Source organism: Embiotoca jacksoni, unplaced genomic scaffold, assembly GCF_022577435.1.
Source record: "Embiotoca jacksoni isolate LCO1_2020_lvr unplaced genomic scaffold, fEmbJac1.0.p SCAF_41, whole genome shotgun sequence".
Classification (NCBI taxonomy): domain Eukaryota; kingdom Metazoa; phylum Chordata; class Actinopteri; family Embiotocidae; genus Embiotoca; species Embiotoca jacksoni.
Window position 1 is genome coordinate 1,667,406 of NW_027185394.1, and position 14,807 is coordinate 1,682,212.

General features: G+C 39.7%; 2 gene segments (V, D, J or C); both read right to left on the bottom strand.

The window, feature by feature from the left end:
* Positions 1 to 1,729: 1,729 nt before the first annotated feature.
* LOC138209830 (immunoglobulin kappa constant-like) lies at positions 1,730 to 3,061 on the bottom strand. The segment is given in 2 exon segments: positions 1,730 to 2,222; positions 3,005 to 3,061. Coding segments are annotated over 2 exon segments (414 nt in total).
* Positions 3,062 to 7,495: 4,434 nt separating this feature from the next.
* On the bottom strand, positions 7,496 to 8,444 carry LOC138209831 (immunoglobulin kappa constant-like). The segment is given in 2 exon segments: positions 7,496 to 7,972; positions 8,435 to 8,444. Coding segments are annotated over 2 exon segments (354 nt in total).
* Positions 8,445 to 14,807: the final 6,363 nt, after the last annotated feature.

Genomic DNA, 14,807 nt, shown 5'->3' on the forward strand with positions numbered 1-14,807 from the left:
ACACACACACACACACACACACACACACACACACACACACACACACACACACACACACACACACACACACACACACTTCATAACATTTATTTAATATGTCCATGTTCTTTAACCATGAATGAAAAGGTATCAAAGAAGTTCAGTGCCAAAACATGTATATTGAAAGAAATCAAATTGCTTCAACTAAAACAAATAGTTCAGTTCAAAACTCGATAATTCATGAAATGATTTTGTATTTTCCAACATGAACTGTATGAACTCTAACTGATGATGACTTCCGTGTTTTCTTTCTCTGCTCACGTGTCCAAACCTTTTAGTTATCAGAGCTGCTCGGCCTTCAGCATCCCCTCATGACTCATCACTGATTTACTTTCTGAAATCTCCACATTAAGACAATCAAAACATGCAAACTATTCCCAATAAAAACCTCATTTCCAAAAAAGCTTAGACGTTGGCCAAATTTCAAGAAAACACATCAAATGTTTAAACTCAGAAATATTTGATTGTTTTATGAAAAAATAGGCGTTCATTTTGAATTTGATGGCAGCAACACGTCTCAAAGTATTTGGGGCAGCGTCATGTTCACGACCGTGTTGCATCACCTTTTCTTCTTTCTTACAACACTCTTTAAACATTTGGGAACTGATGAGACCCATGCCGGAGTTTTGAAAGTGAAATGTTGACCCATTCTTGCTTGATATAGGATCTGAAATCTCCTTGTTAAACCCATCCAAACACATTTTCTAATTAATTCAACCTGAGTACACACACACACACACACACACACACACACACACACACACACACACACACACTGACATGGTTCTGTAAAATCACTGTATGCTGATGATATTCTACTATCAACCAATCAGCACGTTTCCTTTCTTTTTCCTCCTCTCTGATTAATCCAGATCCAAACTCAACCAGGAAATGAAAACCTACTTTAACAGAGCGCTGGTCCTCGTTACAGTAAAGATTGTTCTGCTCACACTGAACATCCACAAACAGAGGATCACTCTGCACCGACCCCGGGCCTTCAAAAGCACACACATAACTCCCAGCATCCTCTGCGCTGGCTCGGTGTTGTGGCCAGTCTTCTTTTTGCATTTCTAAACCAAACATTCCCGGCAGTTTACAGGAAGTTTCACATCTTAGAGTCCCACTCTGTCCTTCTTTCACACTTTCACACAGCCAATCAGGTTGTTTAAGAATTCATAGAGGCGGTGTCAGGTTTCAGAGGCAGGTATACCTGAGTATCATCAGCATAGAAGTGTGACGCAATCTTGGTTGTTTTAAACAGAGATCCAAGAGGTTGCATTTATAAACATATAAAACAGAATTGGACCCAGTAGTTTTTTTTTATAGGACTTGTGTTCAAATCTGAGGATTTCATGTTCATGCAGAAATATAGAAAATTCCTTCAAACTTTCTAGCACCACTGTATGTGCTGTGATGAGAGGCTATTTTACTTTTCTCACGTTTTACATCTTTTGTGAGATTTTAGATTCATTTAACAATCATTGTGAACTTTTCAATTCTGCCCACATAATTCTCGGTGTTATTGCAGAGTTAAATGAGCTGTTAGATTTTTAAGATAATCGATAAAAAAAACGCTCGACCATTACTTTAATATTTGGAGAGTTTAAGTGGAATAAAACATCTGATGAAAGAAATCTTTACTTGGAAACATTTTTGATTTGAAGACAAATATCTTTATTTCACTGACAACATGAACAACTGTCATGATGAAGAGGAAAATGAAACTATTTGAATCTTTATTTAGTCACATCAAAGAAGGAAAGACAGAGTTCCAGATTGAGAGCAGTATCAGAGTGAAACCAGTATGAGAGTCTCAGTGAGGCAGGTCAGGACTGGGAGCACTGGTCTCTCCTCAGTGTCTCTGAGATGGGAGTCTGGGAGCCCCGGGTGGCCTCACAGGTCACAGAGCCCACCTTCCCCCACTGGTCTGCAGGGAGCCTCAGGGTGCTGCTCCAGCTGTAGCGGCCGTCCTTCTCCAGCACAGCGAGGCTCCTGCTCTCCTCCCAGCTGATGCTGCTGCTGCTGCTGCTGCTGCTGCCGTCCACCTTCCAGGCCAGACTCCAGTCTGAGGGGAAGCCCTTGTTGGCCAGGCACATGAGGGTGGCCTTCTCATTCTTCTGCAGCTCCTCCACGGAGGGGGGCAGCACCGTCAGGGTGGGACGAGTATCACCTAGGAGACACCACTCAGGTTAGAGGACAGGAAACACACTTGGACACCTTCACTGGGAGACAGTTCATTTTGTCCTTTCAGGAGTTTCAGTCAGATGTTTTTTCTGCTCCACCAGTCACTCACTCACACATTGTTTCACTTCCCTTTAAGAAGCATCTCATGCAAATCAGCACAGAGAGAATCATCGTACAGTTTACACTGAAATATGTCAAACTACTCTGAAAATAAAAGAAGCAGATGTGGAACAATTTACAATCAAAGTTTTTCTGACCATAATCATTAAAAGTCTGAACGACACGTTAGTTTAAAGGATTTAGAGGAAACAAGAACAGGAAAGAAACTCACCAACATAAAATGTTCTATATGTGGATTTTGATCGTTATTTAACTGTTTAAATTAGTTCAAACTAAATTTGAAACCATATTTGACACGATAATAATATAGATGATTTTGCTAACTTACAAATACGCATCTTTATCTTCAATCTGTCCAGTTTTACTGATAGAATTTGTATTCAACCTAACAACAGTTATTGTGCTTGAAAATCACAAACTAATCAGAGGAGGAATAAAGTTTGATCTTTTCTACACATCAAGTTCTTTAAACTTCAGTCTGACAGTGAAAATGTCAAAAGTTTAACTGAGTTATCGGCTCCATGATATAAGAAGACAAATACAAATATAAATTCAAACATTGCTGCAACCAAAAAGTTTCATTTTCCATCTAAAACTAAACAAACAATACTCAAATTAGTTTACTATTTCCATTTTAGTATTGAAAAGAGAATAAACTTACTTCCAACATCCAGTCTGGTTCCTCCACCGAACGTGTACCACAGTGATACAAACTCATTGAACCGCCGTACAAAAACCTCTGACTGTAGAGAGACACGGCTCTCTGACTCTGAAACACTGAACTAAACCTACAAGCCTCCACATGCAGCTTTAACATGAAAACCAGAAATAAATATTCATCATCTGAAATATTCTAATTTTTTATATTCTTTCAAATTAGTTTTTAAACTTCCATTTCAAAATCAGACGTCAGAAAATCATACATGTAAAAAAATTAATTAAATTTAAAGATTTGTCATCTGACGTTCTGAGCAATTAAACAAAAAAAATAATTCAGTGACACATTCATTCCCAACATAAAACAGCTTTAAGTTGTACTTACTTCCAACATCCAGTCTGGTTCCTCCACCGAACGTGTACCACAGTGATACAAACTCATTGAACCGCCGTACAAAAACCTCTGACTGTAGAGAGACACGGCTCTCTGACTCTGAAACACTGAACTAAACCTACAAGCCTCCACATGCAGCTTTAACATGAGAACCAGAAATAAATATTCATCATCTGAAATATTCTAATTTTCTATATTCTTTCAAATTAGTTTTTAAACTTTCATTTCAAAATCGGTAATCAGCAAAATTACACATGTACAAAAATAAATAGATTTTTCTTCAGACATTCTGAGCAATTAAATAAAAATCTAAGTTAGTGACACACTAATTCCCAAAATAAAACAGCTTTAAGTTGTACTTACTTCCAACATCCAGTCTGGTTCCTCCACCGAACGTGTTCCACAGTGATACAAACTCATTGAACCGCCGTACAAAAACCTCTGACTGTAGAGAGACACGGCTCTCTGACTCTGAAACAAACAAACTCACCAAAACAACTTACTACTATTATAAATTTGTCAGCTGATAGGAAAAACGAAAATAACAGTGTAACAAAATATGAGAATTTATCATTTTGTTTTTAACCCCATTTCAAAAACGTTGGGACGCTTTGGGAAATGTAAATAAATAAAGAACAGGATGATTTGCAAATTCCATAAACACACTTTTAATTGAAAATGGACCAAAGGCAACATATCAACATTCAAAATGAGAAATATATTCTCATTTTGAATTTGACAGGGTCATATTGTCGACTGTGTTGCATCAGCTCTTCTTTTAACAACACTGTGAACATTTGGGAACGGAGGAGATCAGTTGCTGGAGTTTTGAAAGTGAAATGTTATCCACTTTGATCTGATATAGAATTTGAGCTGATCAACATTTTGGGATCTACTTTGTCATATGTTTCTTTCATTATGCACCAATTGTTTTTCAGTGGGTTACAGGTCTGGGCTGCAGGAAGGCCGGTTTATCACCCGGAGTCTTCTACTAGAGAGCCATGTAGTTGTAATATGTGCAGAATTTGGTTTACCATTGTCTTGTTGAAATAAGCAAGAATTCTCCTGAAAACATGACGTTGTTTGGATGTCAGCATATGTTGCACCAAATCGAGTATTTATCCTTCAGCATTCATGGTGCCTTCCCAGACTAGTGCATCCCTGCACCATCACAGTTGTGGCTTGTGAATTCTGTCCTGTTAACCAGCTGGGTGGTCCCTCTCCTTTCGAGCCTGGAGGACACAGTGCCCATGATTTCCAAAAAGAATCAATGATTTTGATTTGTCTGACCACAGGACAGTTTTCCACTTCACCTCAGAGAAGGCAGCAGCGAGTCTGGATCATGTTTTTATCTTGTTTCTTCTTTGGAGAGTTTTAACCTGAATTTGTGGATGCAGCGATGAACTGTGTTCAGAAACAACAGTTTTCAGAAGTGTTCCTGAGCCCATGCAGTGATTTTCACTACAGAATTGTGTCTGGTTTAAATGCAGTGCTGCCTGAGCGCCCGAAGATCTCCACCATCCAATATTAGTTTTCAGCATTGTCCCTTCAATCCAGATATTTGTCTGGATTCACTGAATCTTTTAATAAAATTATGAACTGTAGATGATGAGATCATAAATTCTTGGCAATTTTCTAACGAGGAACAACTGATTGATAAATTTATAAATATCACAAGACTGATAAAAGTCCATGTCGGAGTCGGTCGGATCATTTCCATAGAGAGCCACTTTGCATCAGCAGCACCATGCTCCAGTGCTCTGGGACACTTTATAGTCCTGAGAGTTTGAACAATGGATGACTGACAGCTGTCCTTCATGACAACAGAAGCCACAGAAATCCTCCTCATCAGAAACATGACTTTGACCTGCGTCCTCATCTGGACTCTCCTCTGCTGCTGCTTCACAGGTAAAGTCCAGAGAATCCAACTCCTCTCCTCTATGAACATCCGTCCCTCTGAAATGAAGCCCACAAAACCGTGACGCTGCTTTATGTTGTTGTCTCTGTATCCTCAGAGTCCAGAGGCCAGGTCACAGTGACTCAGTCTGGAGCAGTGAGCTCTGCTCTGGGAGGCTCCGCCACCATCACATGTACAACCAGTCAGAACGTTCATGTTTCCAGCAACTACCATTTTTTAGCCTGGTACCAACAGAAAGATGGAGGAGTTCCTAAACTTCTCATTTATTATGCTAGCACCAGATATTCAGGGATTTCAGATCGTTTTACAGGCAGTGGATCAAACTCTGACTTCACTCTGACCATCAGAGGAGTCCAGGCTGAAGATGCAGCAGTTTACTACTGTCAGAGTCTTCATAACATCAACAGTCAGTGGTTGTTCACACAGTGAAAAAGCGTCGTACAAAAACCTCCCTCAGTCAGACTGAACAGAAACTGAACTGATACAGTTCACTGAGTACACACACACACACACACACACACACACACACACACACACACACTTCATAACATTTAATTAATATGTCCATGTTCTTTAACCATGAATGAAAATGTATCAAAGAAGTTCAGTGCCAAAATATTGATCTTGAAAGAAATCAAATTACTTCAACTAAAACAAATAGTTCAGTTCAAAACTCCATAATTCATGAAATGATTTTGTATTTTCCAACATGAACTGTATGAACTCTAAATGATGATGACTTCTGTGTTTTCTGGCTCTGCTCACGTGTCCAAAACTTTTAGTTATCAGAGCTGCTCGGCCTTCAGCATCCCCTCATGACTCATCACTGATATACTTTCTGAAATCTCCACATTAAAACAATCAAAACATGCAAAATATTCCAAATAAAAGCCTAATTTCCAAAAAAGCTTGGACGTTGGTCAAATTTCAAGAAAACACATCAAATGTTTAAACTCAGAAATATTTGATTTTTTTATGAAAAAATAGGCGTTCATTTTGAATTTGATGGCAGCAACACGTCTCAAACTATTTGGGGCAGCGTCATGTTCACCACCGTGTTGCATCACCTTTTCTTCTTTCTTACAACACTCTTTAAACATTTGGGAACTGAGGAGACCCATGCTGGAGTTTTGAAAGTGAAATGTTGCCCCATTCTTGCTTGATATAGGATCTGAAATCTCCTTATTAAACCCATCCAAACACGTTTTCTGAATTAATTCAACCTGAGTACACACACACACACACACACACACACACACACACACACACTGACATGGTTCTGTAAAATCACTGTATGCTGATGATCTTCTGCTATCAACCAATCAGCACGTTTCCTTTCTTTTTCCTCCTCTCTGATTAATCCAGATCCAAACTCAACCAGGAAATGAAAACCTCCTTTAACAGAGCGCTGGTCCTCGTTACAGTAAAGATTGTTCTGCTCACACTGAACATCCACAAACAGAGGATCACTCTGCACCGACCCCGGGCCTTCAAAAGCACACACATAATTCCCAGCATCCTCTGCGCTGGCTCGGTGTTGTGGCCAGTCTTCTTTTTGCATTTCTAAACCAAACATTCCCGGCAGTTTACAGGAAGTTTCACATCTTAGAGTCCCACTCTGTCCTTCTTTCACACTTTCACACAGCCAATCAGGTTGTTTAAGAATTCATAGAGGCGGTGTCAGGTTTCAGAGGCAGGTATACCTGAGTATCGTCAGCATAGAAGTGTGACGCAATCTTGGTTGTTTTAAACAGAGATCCAAGAGGTTGCATTTATAAACATATAAAACAGAATTGGACCCAATAGGTTCTCTTTTATAGGACTTGTGTTCAAATCTGAGGATTTCATGTTCATGCAGAAACATAGAAAATTCCTTCAAACTTTCTAGCACCACTGTATGTGCTGTGATGAGACGCTATTTTACTTTTCTCACGTTTTACATCTTTTGTGAGATTTTAGATTCATTTAACAATCATCGTCAACTTTTCAATTCTGCCCACATAATTCTTGGTGTTATTGCAGAGTTAAATGAGCTCTTAGATTTTTAATATGATCAATAAAAAATATGCTTGACCATTACTTTAATATTTGGAGAGTTTAAGTGGAATAAAACATCTGATGAACGAAATCTTTACTTGGAAACATTTTTGATTTGAAGACAAAGATCTTTATTTCACTGAAAACATGAGTTTCATGATGAAGAGGAAAATGAAACTATTTGAATCTTTATTTAGTCACATCAAAGAAGGAAAGACAGAGTTCCAGATTGAGAGCAGTATCAGAGTGAAACCAGTATGAGAGTCTCAGTGAGGCAGGTCAGGACTGGGAGCACTGGTCTCTCCTCAGTGTCTCTGAGATGGGAGTCTGGGAGCCCCGGGTGGCCTCACAGGTCACAGAGCCCACCTTCCCCCACTGGTCTGCAGGGAGCCTCAGGGTGCTGCTCCAGCTGTAGCGGCCGTCCTTCTCCAGCACAGCGAGGCTCCTGCTCTCCTCCCAGCTGATGCTGCTGCTGCTGCTGCTGCTGCTGCCGTCCACCTTCCAGGCCAGACTCCAGTCTGAGGGGAAGCCCTTGTTGGCCAGGCACATGAGGGTGGCCTTCTCATTCTTCTGCAGCTCCTCCACGGAGGGGGGCAGCACTGTCAGGGTGGGACGGGCATCACCTAGGAGACACCACTCAGGTTAGAGGACAGGAAACGCACTTGGACACCTTCACTGGGAGACAGTTCATTTTGTCCTTTAAGGAGTTTCAGTCAGATGTTTTTTCTGCTCCACCAGTCACTCACTCACACATTGTTTCACTTCCCTTTAAGAAGCATCTCATGCAAATCAGCACAGAGAGAATCATCGTACAGTTTACACTGAAATATGTCAAACTACTCTGAAAATAAAAGAAGCAGATGTGGAACAATTTACAATCAAAGTTTTTCTGAACATTATCATTAAAAGTCTGAATGACACGTTAGTTTAAAGGATTTAGAGGAAACAAGAACAGGAAAGAAACTCACCAACATAAAATGTTCTTTATGTGGATTTTAATCGTTATTTAACTGTTTAAATTAGTTCAAACTAAATTTGAAACCATATTTGACACGATAATAAAATAGATGATTTTGCTAACTTACAAATACGCATCTTTATCTTCACTTTGTCCAGTTTTACTGATAGAATTTGTATTCAACCTAACAACAGTTGTTGTGCTGGAAAATCACAAACTAATCAGAAGAGGAATAAAGTTTTATCTTTTCTACACATCAAGTTCTTTAATCTTCAGTCTGACAGTGAAAATGTCAAAAGTTTAACTGAGTTATCGGCTCCATGATATAAGAAGACAAATACAAATATAAATTCAAACATTGCTGCAACCAAAAAGTTTCATTTTCTATCTAACACTAAACAAACAATACTAAAATTAGTTTACTATTTCCTTTTTAGTGTTGAAAAGAGAATAAACTTACTTCCAATATCCAGTCTGGTTCCTCCACCAAAAGTCCACCACAGTGATACAAACTCATTGAACCGCCGTACAAAAACCTCTGACTTTAGAGATACACGGCTCTCTGACTCTGAAACACTGAACTAAACCTACAAGCCTCCACATGCAGCTTTAACATGAAAACCAGAAATAAATATTCATCATCTGAACAATTCATATTTTCTATATTCTTTCAAATTAGTTTTTAAACTTCCATTTCAAAATCAGACGTTGTCAGAAAATCACAGATGTAAAAAAATACATAGATTTTTCTTCAGACATTCTGAGCAGTTAAATAAAAATCTATGTTAGTGACACACTAATTCCTAAAATAAAACAGCTTTAAGTTGTACTTACTTCCAATATCCAGTCTGGTTCCTCCACCGAACGTGTTCCACAGTGATACAAACTCATTGAACCGCCGTACAAAAACCTCTGACTGTAGAGAGACACGGCTCTCTGACTCTGAAACAAACAAACTCACCAAAACAACTTACTACTTTTGTAAATTTGTCAGCTGATATGAAAAATGAAAATAACAGTGTAACAAAATAATAGAATTTATCATTTTGTTTTTAACCCCAATTCAAAAAACGTTGGGACGCTTTGGGAAATGTAAATAAATAAAGAACACGATGATTTGCAAATTCCATAAACACACTTTTAATTGAAAATGGACCAAAGGCAACATATCAACATTCAAAGTGAGAAATATGTTCTCATTTTGAATTTGACAGGGTCATATTGTCGACTGTGTTGCATCAGCTCTATTTTTAACAACACTGTGAACATTTGGGAACTGAGGAGATCAGTTGCTGGAGTTTTGAAAGTGAAATGTTATCCATTTTGATCTGATATAGAATTTGAGCTGATCAACACTTTGGGATCTCCTTTGTCATGTTTTTTTTCCCCTATGCACCAATTGTTTTTCAGTGGGTTACAGGTCTGGGCTGCAGGAAGGCCGGTTTATCACCCGGAGTCTTCTACTAGAGAGCCATGTAGTTGTAATATGTGCAGAATTTGGTTTACCATTGTCTTGTTGAAATAAGCAAGAATTCTCCTGAAAACATGACGTTGTTTGGATGTCAGCATATGTTGCATCAAATCTAGTATTTATCCTTCAGCATTCATGGTGCCTTCCCAGACTAGTGCGTCCCTGCATCATCACAGTTGTGGCTTATGAATTCTGTCCTGTTAACCAGTTGGGTGGTCCCTCTCCTTTCGAGCCTGGAGGACACAGTGCCAATTATTTCCAAAAAGAATCAATGATTTTGATTTGTCTGACCACAAGACAGTTTTCAACTCCACCTCAGAGAAGGCAGCTGCGAGTCTGGATCATGTTTTTATCTTTTCCCTCTTTGGAGAGTTTTTAACCTGAATTTGATGATGCAGCGATGAACTGTGTTCAGAAACAACAGTTTTCAGAAGTGTTCCTGAGCCCATGCAGTGATTTCCACTGCAGAATTGTGTCTGGTTTAAATGCAGTGCTGCCTGAGCCCCCGTAGATCACCACCATCCAATATTAGTTTTCAGCATTGTCCATTCAATCCAGATATTTGTCTGGATTCATTGAATCTTTTATTAATATTATGAACTGTAGATGATGAGATCATAAATTCTTGGCAATTTTCCATCGAGGAACAACTGATTGATCCATTTATAAACATCACAAGACTGATAAAAGTCCCTGTTGGAGTCGGTCGGATCATTTCCATAGAGAGCCACTTTGCATCAGCAGCACCATGCTCCAGTGCTCTGGGACACTTTATAGTCCTGAGAGTTTGAACACTGGATGACTGACAGCTGTCCTTCATGACAACAGAAGCCACAGAAATCCTCCTCATCAGAAACATGACTTTGACCTGCGTCCTCATCTGGACTCTCCTCTGCTGCTGCTTCACAGGTAAAGTCCAGAGAATCCAACTCCTCTCCTCTATGAACATCCGTCCCTCTGAAATGAAGCCCACAAAACCGTGACGCTGCTTTATGTTGTTGTCTCTGTATCCTCAGAGTCCAGAGGCCAGGTCACAGTGACTCAGTCTGGAGCAGTGAGCTCTGCTCTGGGAGGCTCCGCCACCATCACATGTACAACCAGTCAGAACGTTTATGTTTACAGCAACAACCACTGTTTATCCTGGTACCAACAGAAAGATGGAGGAGTTCCCAAACTTCTCATTTATTATGCTAGCACCAGACAATCAGGGATTTCAGATCGTTTTACAGGCAGTGGATCAAACTCTGACTTCACTCTGACCATCAGAGGAGTCCAGACTGAAGATGCAGCAGTTTACTACTGTCAGAGTTTTCATTACATCAACAGTCAGGATGTGTTCACACAGTGAAAAAGCGTCGTACAAAAACCTCCCTCAGTCAGACTGAACAGAAACTGAACTGATACAGTTCACTGAGTACACACACACACACACACACACACACACACACACACACACACACACACACACACACTTCGTAACATGTATTTAACAAGTCCATGTCCTTTTTCTTTGACTGAAAAGCATCAAAAAAGTTCAGTGCCAAAGAATGATCTTGAAATAAATCAAATTGCTTTAACTAAAATAAATAGTTCAGTTCAAAACTTCATTTTTAATTTTCCAACATTAACTTTTTGAACTCTAACTGATGATGACTTCCATGTTTTCTGTATCTGCTCACATGTCCAAAACTTTCAATTTTCTGAACTCCTCGGCCTTCAGCATCCCCTCATGACCCGTCACTGACTGACTTTCTGAAATCTGCACATTACAATGATCCAGACATGTAAAGATATTCTAATAAATTCAACCATTAAAATATCATATTACCAAAATTGAAAGACTGAATAAAACTGTCCACAAGTCCAGACTTCCGTAATTCTGTACAGTAAGCGGATGAACAGCCGCCCATTCACATCAGAGGACCAACATATGTCTGTAATGTTCTTCAAAAGTACGTACAAACATCACGTTTAATGCTGATTTTACTATTTCAATCATTTTAAATCCATTTTTTCAGGTCAATTAAAAATGTTGAACTCATCAAAACTGATGAAAATTAATTAAATTCATGATTCTAGTCTGGAGCTCAGGATGCAGGACACAAATGATAACAGTCAGGGAGGACGGTGCAGTGAAGGAGGTTTACAAGGAAAAGGTTCAGATGGAGGTGAAGCAGCAGGCTGGATGAAGAACTTTAAAGTCACCACAGCTTGACGAGCTGGAGGGAGCAGGTGGAAGTGATCGGTTTAAGGAACTGAGGGGGTTGATTGGAGGATGAGGAGCAGGTGAGCAGGAGGGTGTTGGAGACTGGAGGGAAGGACTGAGGCCATCTGGTGGTCAGAGGGTGAACAGCAGGGACCAGAAAGATCTGTAGAAATGTTGAGGACGTGACTGTTCTCAGGGAGATCAGTTAATATTAAACTTTGATGATGAACAATTGTCCCTTGTAATTATTGATATTATGCTAAAAACAGAATCTACCTCAGCTTTTACATTATATTTAAATGTGCCCCGAGTGAGGCTTCAACCGAGATTTTTCTGAATAGGAGGCTTATGTTAGCTTCTTTTTGTTCCCTGTTACCGGGGTGGTGTCCTGTGATTTTTTTTTTTATATCTTTCTACAGTTTTATGAATTTTAAGAGTTATGTCTGATAATTATTTAAATGATGCTGTCGACAAAATCTGCTCAAACCATGAATGAACTAGTTCATTGTTAAAGAACTGTCTTTGATGAAAATCAAATTACTGTGATTAATACAGATGACCCAGTTCAAAGCTCAATAATACGTTTAAAAATGTATATTTTCCAATATAAACTTTATGGACTGTAACTTACTAAAGCTACAAAGCTGAATGACTAAATTCAGGACGGCTCGATAAGCTGAAAGGGAACAGGAGGAAGTGATCGGTTGGAGCAGTGATTGTTCATTGGAGAAAGAGGAACAGGTGATTGGAGGTGTTGGAGACTGGAGGGAAAGTCTGACGACATCTGGTGGTCAGGTGGTGAACAGCAGGGAACGGAAAGATGCTCAGAAATGCAGAGAAGGTCTCTGATGTACCGACCTCAAACCAACTCACTGCACTCTGCTCTGTAAATATGAGCTGCTAACAGTCTGAAAGGAACATGAAGACAGCAAGAAGTCTGTTTTCTCTCATGTGAATCTGCGTCTGCAGCTTCAGGTGTTTTTCTGCTTTCAACACAGTCATGAGGATTGTTTGCTGAGATAATAAAACACATCAGCAGTGGCTGTCCACAAATTCATGTGTTCAATGTGGTCAACTTTAACAGATGATCAAAATGATTTTATGGTGACATTGAAGCCGAAAGGTTTTTCTTCAAGTAAAAAGAAAACTAACAACAAGTCCATGTTGGAGTCGGTCGGATCATTTCCATAGAGAGCCACTTTGCATCAGCAGCACCATGCTCCAGTGCTCTGGGACACTTTATAGTCCTGAGAGTTTGAACACTGGATGACTGACAGCTGTCCTTCATGACAACAGAAGCCACAGAAATCCTCCTCATCAGAAACATGACTTTGACCTGCGTCCTCATCTGGACTCTCCTCTGCTGCTGCTTCACAGGTAAAGTCCAGAGAATCCAACTCCTGTCCTCTATGAACATCCGTCCCTCTGAAATGAAGCCCACAAAACCGTGACGCTGCTTGATGTTGTTGTCTCTGTATCCTCAGAGTCCAGAGGCCAGGTCACAGTGACTCAGTCTGGAGCAGTGAGCTCTGCTCTGGGAGGCTCCGCCACCATCACATGTACAACCAGTCAGGACGTTCATGTTTGGAGCAACTACCACTATTTAGCCTGGTACCAACAGAAAGATGGAGGAGTTCCGAAACTTCTCATTTATTATACTAGCACCAGATATTCAGGGATTTCAGATCGTTTTACAGGCAGTGGATCAAACTCTGACTTCACTCTGACCATCAGAGGAGTCCAGGCTGAAGATGCAGCAGTTTACGACTGTCAGAGTTATCATTACATCAACAGTCAGCATGTGTTAACACAGTGAAAAAGCGTCGTACAAAAACCTCCCTCAGTCAGACTGAACAGAAACTGAACTGATACAGTTCACTGAGTACACACACACACACACACACACACACACACACACACACACACACACTGACATGGTTCTGTAAAATCACTGTATGCTGATGATATTCTACTATCAACCAATCAGCACGTTTCCTTTCTTTTTCCTCCTCTCTGATTAATCCAGATCCAAACTCAACCAGGAAATGAAAACCTACTTTAACAGAGCGCTGGTCCTCGTTACAGTAAAGATTGTTCTGCTCACACTGAACATCCACAAACAGAGGATCACTCTGCACCGACCCCGGGCCTTCAAAAGCACACACATAATTCCCAGCATCCTCTGCGCTGGCTCGGTGTTGTGGCCAGTCTTCTTTTTGCATTTCTAAACCAAACATTCCCGGCAGTTTACAGGAAGTTTCACATCTTAGAGTCCCACTCTGTCCTTCTTTCACACTTTCACACAGCCAATCAGGTTGTTTAAGAATTCATAGAGGCGGTGTCAGGTTTCAGAGGCAGGCATACCTGAGTATCGTCAGCATAGAAGTGTGACGCAATCTTGGTTGTTTTAAACAGAGATCCAAGAGGTTGCATTTATAAACATATAAACTGAATTGGACCCAATAGGTTCTCTTTTATAGGACTTGTGTTCAAATCTGAGGATTTCATGTTCATGCAGAAATATAGAAAATTCCTTCAAACTTTCTAGCACCACTGTATGTGCTGTGATGAGAGGCTATTTTACTTTTCTCATGTTTTACATCTTTTGTGAGATTTTAGATTCATTTAACAATCATTGTGAACTTTTCAATTCTGCCCACATAATTCTTGGTGTTATTACAGAGTTAAATGAGCTCTTAGATTTTTTAAATGATCAATAAAAAATGTGCTCTACCATTATTTAAATATTTGGAGAGTTTAAGTGGAATAAAACATCTGATGAAAGAAATCTTTACTTGGAAACATTTTTGATTTGAAGACAAA